Here is a 3,748-nt window from a genome sequence, read left to right as displayed (position 1 = left end):
AAGTATTTTATATGTAAAAAATTTTGGTACGTAATTAATTTGAAATCCTACATGTCTTATGATACTACTACTGAATAATTATTCACAAAATCAAAATGATGTGGGGTTGTAAAATTTGTAATTTGTATGACTAAAGCAAACTAATGAGATCTTGTGATACTATTGTACCAGATTGATCTGATATTTTTTTAATTTTACAATGCAGATTTTCTTCCTGATTGATATATATATATATATATATAAAATAAAAAATAAAAAGCGCAAACTAATGAATTTACATAACAATTCAATTACATCTGCTCATAGTCATAGCACATGGGCTTTAACTTTAAAATATGTCAAGTTCTTGGCAATTTCGTAGTCAATTACAAACAAACTATTTATGGTTTCTTTATTCATAAACAAGATAACATTATATATATACATATATATATATCACAGAAACAAATTCATGAACAAGATAACATTATTTTTTATATAATTAGGTAAGAAATTGTAAGAATAACTTAATTTCTTTTATTTTTAACGCAATTTGATGAATTTTTTAGAGACATATATGGTATGACATTAGACATATAATTTATATTAAATGAAATTTGATTTATGATTATTTATATTCGTTTCAAGCACATGCAAGTATATATACTAATTGTCGAGCAAAAAAATAAAATAAAATAAATGTATTCATACTGATTCGTATACCTAATAATGCACCTACCGGATTATTGAAGGACTGTTTGTCCAGAATGCCAGGTCTCTGAACATTAGATCCAAAATATTTAATTTTTATTTTATTTTAAGGGCAAATTACATATGCCCCTCGAGGTTTGGCTAAATTATAGATACTCCCCTGAGGTTTGAGAAATTACAAATTCTCCCCTGAATGTTATATTTGCATAACAAATTAGGGGCTAATTTGTTATGAAATATAAACCTCAGGGGACAAATTGTTATGAAAATACAAACCTCAGGGTGCGGGATGTAATTTTTGAAATTTCAAAGATATCTGTAATTTAGCTAAATCTTGAGGGAGGTATATATAATTTGCCCTTATTTTTGAAGGGGAAGAAGATTCAAAGTCATTTTAGATGTGAATACAACTCACCTAAGCGTAGATAGAGAGCAATCCTACTTGTATCATTGAGATTCAATGCTTTTAAATATTGCTAAGACTTTGAATAAATTAGGCTTAAGTGTGTTATATATATAGCCACCCCCCTTGCCATTTTCTACATCCTAATCATTAATTGAAGATTTTAGGACATAGTCACAAAATGCCTATTCTCAAAAACATTCACATGGCTTATTCATATTATTCTCCACCACCACCACCACCACCCTCATTATCATCGTCACCGCCGCCGCCATGTAACCCTGTCATTGCAAAACCTCCACCTCCACCTAACATGGGCCAAACACCACCAAGTGGAGGACCAATCATGCCACCACCATCCCCTACACCACCACAGTCCACTACTCCACCACCTGTTATGCCACCACAGTCCACTACTCCACCACCTGCTATGTCACCACAGTCCCCTACTCCACCATCTGTCATGCCACCACAGTCCTCTACTCCTCCACCACCAGGCATCCCACCGCAGTCGCTTACTCCACCACCAACATATAATCTACCACCACCTGTACCACCACCACCACCACCATCTAATCTACCACCAACACCTACATCTCCTCCTCCCTCCACTAATCCAGCTCCCACACCAACAGCAACTTTTCCACCTCCACCACCATCAATTGAGTGGCCACCTCTAGCACCAGCACCGCTACCTCTTTATCCCGGTGTCCCTCCTCCTCCTCTGGCACCCACACCACATTCTTCAATCCCACCACCGCCCCCGGGAGGCAACCACACAACCATCATTGCAGTGTGCGTCTCGCTGGGCGGTTTCTTCTTCCTTGCATTTCTTGCTATCGGTTTCTTCTGCTGCTGTTTGGCGAAGAAAAAGAAAAAACCGGTCATGGTTCCAGCAGCCGCTTGTAGCGAGGAGCATTCACAAGAAGAAGGCCCATATGGTGAAGAAAATGTGGCCGTAGTAGTTGCCAGTGAAGAAGAAATTTATGAAGTTGGAGGCATAAGTGGTGGCAGCGATGGTGGCGGCGGTTCACATGGAGGTCGTTACACTGGTGCTCCGAGCTATCAGAATTGCGGCTAATTAAGGTTACCTTATATGCTTCCACAGCCAAACAGCAAGTTGCTTTACTATGCATGCAATAGTTGTATTTTCCAATATATCATTAATATATTTATTATTTTATTGAGTGATATTAGAGATTTTAAATAATTTACTCAATTTTTTATTAAACTTTTTACATAAGGTAAGATCTACACATATCTAAATTTGTATGAATCTCATTCCCATATAAAAGGTTTGATAAATTATTTAAGATGGATTTTCCTATTTCATTTGTCATCATTATTTTGGTGTTGAAACCTTTACCATTCATTTATGTTGTCAATGTAATAAACACTGACCAATGTGGGAGAAGTTATTGGCTGGTTAGGCAGCACCACATGGTACTGTACATGTATTGTAATTAGTCAAAAGGGTGAAATTTATAATTTTATATTGAGTGATTAGATAATATGAAATAGTATGAAGATTTATAATTAGTCTGGATATGGTCATGTGATTACCAGGACCAATCAATAATTTTTCCAAATATATTCATTGTAATATTATTGCATTGATAATTTAAATACACAGAAAGTTTATCATGAAAATTACTTAGAGCTGGTTTGAGAAGTTAATTTTTTAGTTAATTTTTTGGTTATTTTAATTTAGTTTAAAAAGTTGTGTTTAGAAAGTTTGTTGACTTTTTTATAGTTGATTTAATGGTTGTAAGACCATCTCCAACGCTTCATTAAACTTGGCATCAGATTTAAATTTTGGTGAAAAAGTGACTTTTTGGTGCTCCAACGGTTTTACCAAATCAATATCAAATCGAGAATTCACCAAAAGTTTCACCAACATGAGAACAGACTTTAGATTTCACCATTTCACTGTGCGTTACCGTTGGGGAAGACCAACCGGTCGACCAGCCGGTTGACCGGCCGGTTAACCAACCGGTGGACCGCTTCCCTTGCAAATATTTTGGTTCAACCAAGCAAAATGTTCGAAGAGGTAAAAAAAAAAAAAACAAAATACACTAACCGATCGACCAACCGGTCAACCCACCAGCTGCTTCAATCTACTTCATTCTGCTTTACCCAGTTGATCACAGGAGTCGGCCTCGTCGCCGACGTCTTCAACGAATTGAAGCTTGATTAGATGGGTCTTCAATGGAGAAAAAAATTTCAGGTCAACCCACCGGACATTCCCAGCATTTTGATGCAAACCAAGTGCAATCGTTGGAGCGCCTCGTATCAGATTGAGAAAATCGTCCTTTTTTTTCTCAGATTTGATGAAAAAAGAAGTTCACCGTTGGAGATGCTCTAAGAGAAAAAATAAAATTATTATGATTTGGATGTGATATTTTATTTTATTAACTTATTTTATCTTTATTGACTAATTTAGCCAAAAAAACCATTGCCAAACAGGGCCTTAAAATCAAAAAGGATGGTATACTATAAAGTCTATGAATAGTTTGAAAGTATACCATAACATTGATATTTCATATTTCATAGTAAAATTATGAATAAAAATTCTACAACAGTGTTACCTGAATAGAATTAAAACATAAAAAGTGGATTGTATGATTTAGGTTTACTTTAAATATGATTCACATA

The 3,748-nt window shown here is 35.2% G+C and overlaps 1 protein-coding gene across 1 annotated transcript; it reads left to right on the top strand.

Moving 5' to 3' along the window:
* The first annotated feature begins 1,190 nt into the window (after positions 1-1,190).
* LOC114302653 (uncharacterized) lies at positions 1,191-2,417 on the top strand. Its single transcript, XM_028247702.2, has one exon. The coding sequence runs from the start codon at positions 1,275-1,277 to the stop codon at positions 2,172-2,174; it is 900 nt and encodes a 299-aa protein (XP_028103503.2). The 5' UTR covers positions 1,191-1,274; the 3' UTR covers positions 2,175-2,417.
* The last annotated feature ends 1,331 nt before the right edge of the window (positions 2,418-3,748 follow it).

The sequence above is a fragment of the Camellia sinensis genome, chromosome 6 (genome assembly GCF_055761805.1).
Source record: "Camellia sinensis isolate YWXY chromosome 6, ASM5576180v1, whole genome shotgun sequence".
In the NCBI taxonomy this organism is placed as follows: domain Eukaryota; kingdom Viridiplantae; phylum Streptophyta; class Magnoliopsida; order Ericales; family Theaceae; genus Camellia; species Camellia sinensis.
The sequence above is the reverse complement of the archived record's forward strand: the minus strand, read 5'-3'. Positions and strand labels throughout refer to the sequence as shown.

Excerpts from the sequence above, each read along its gene's own strand:
- LOC114302653 (XM_028247702.2), top strand. The coding sequence starts at position 1,275 with ATGCCTATTCTCAAAAACATTCACATGGCTTATTCATATTATTCTCCA.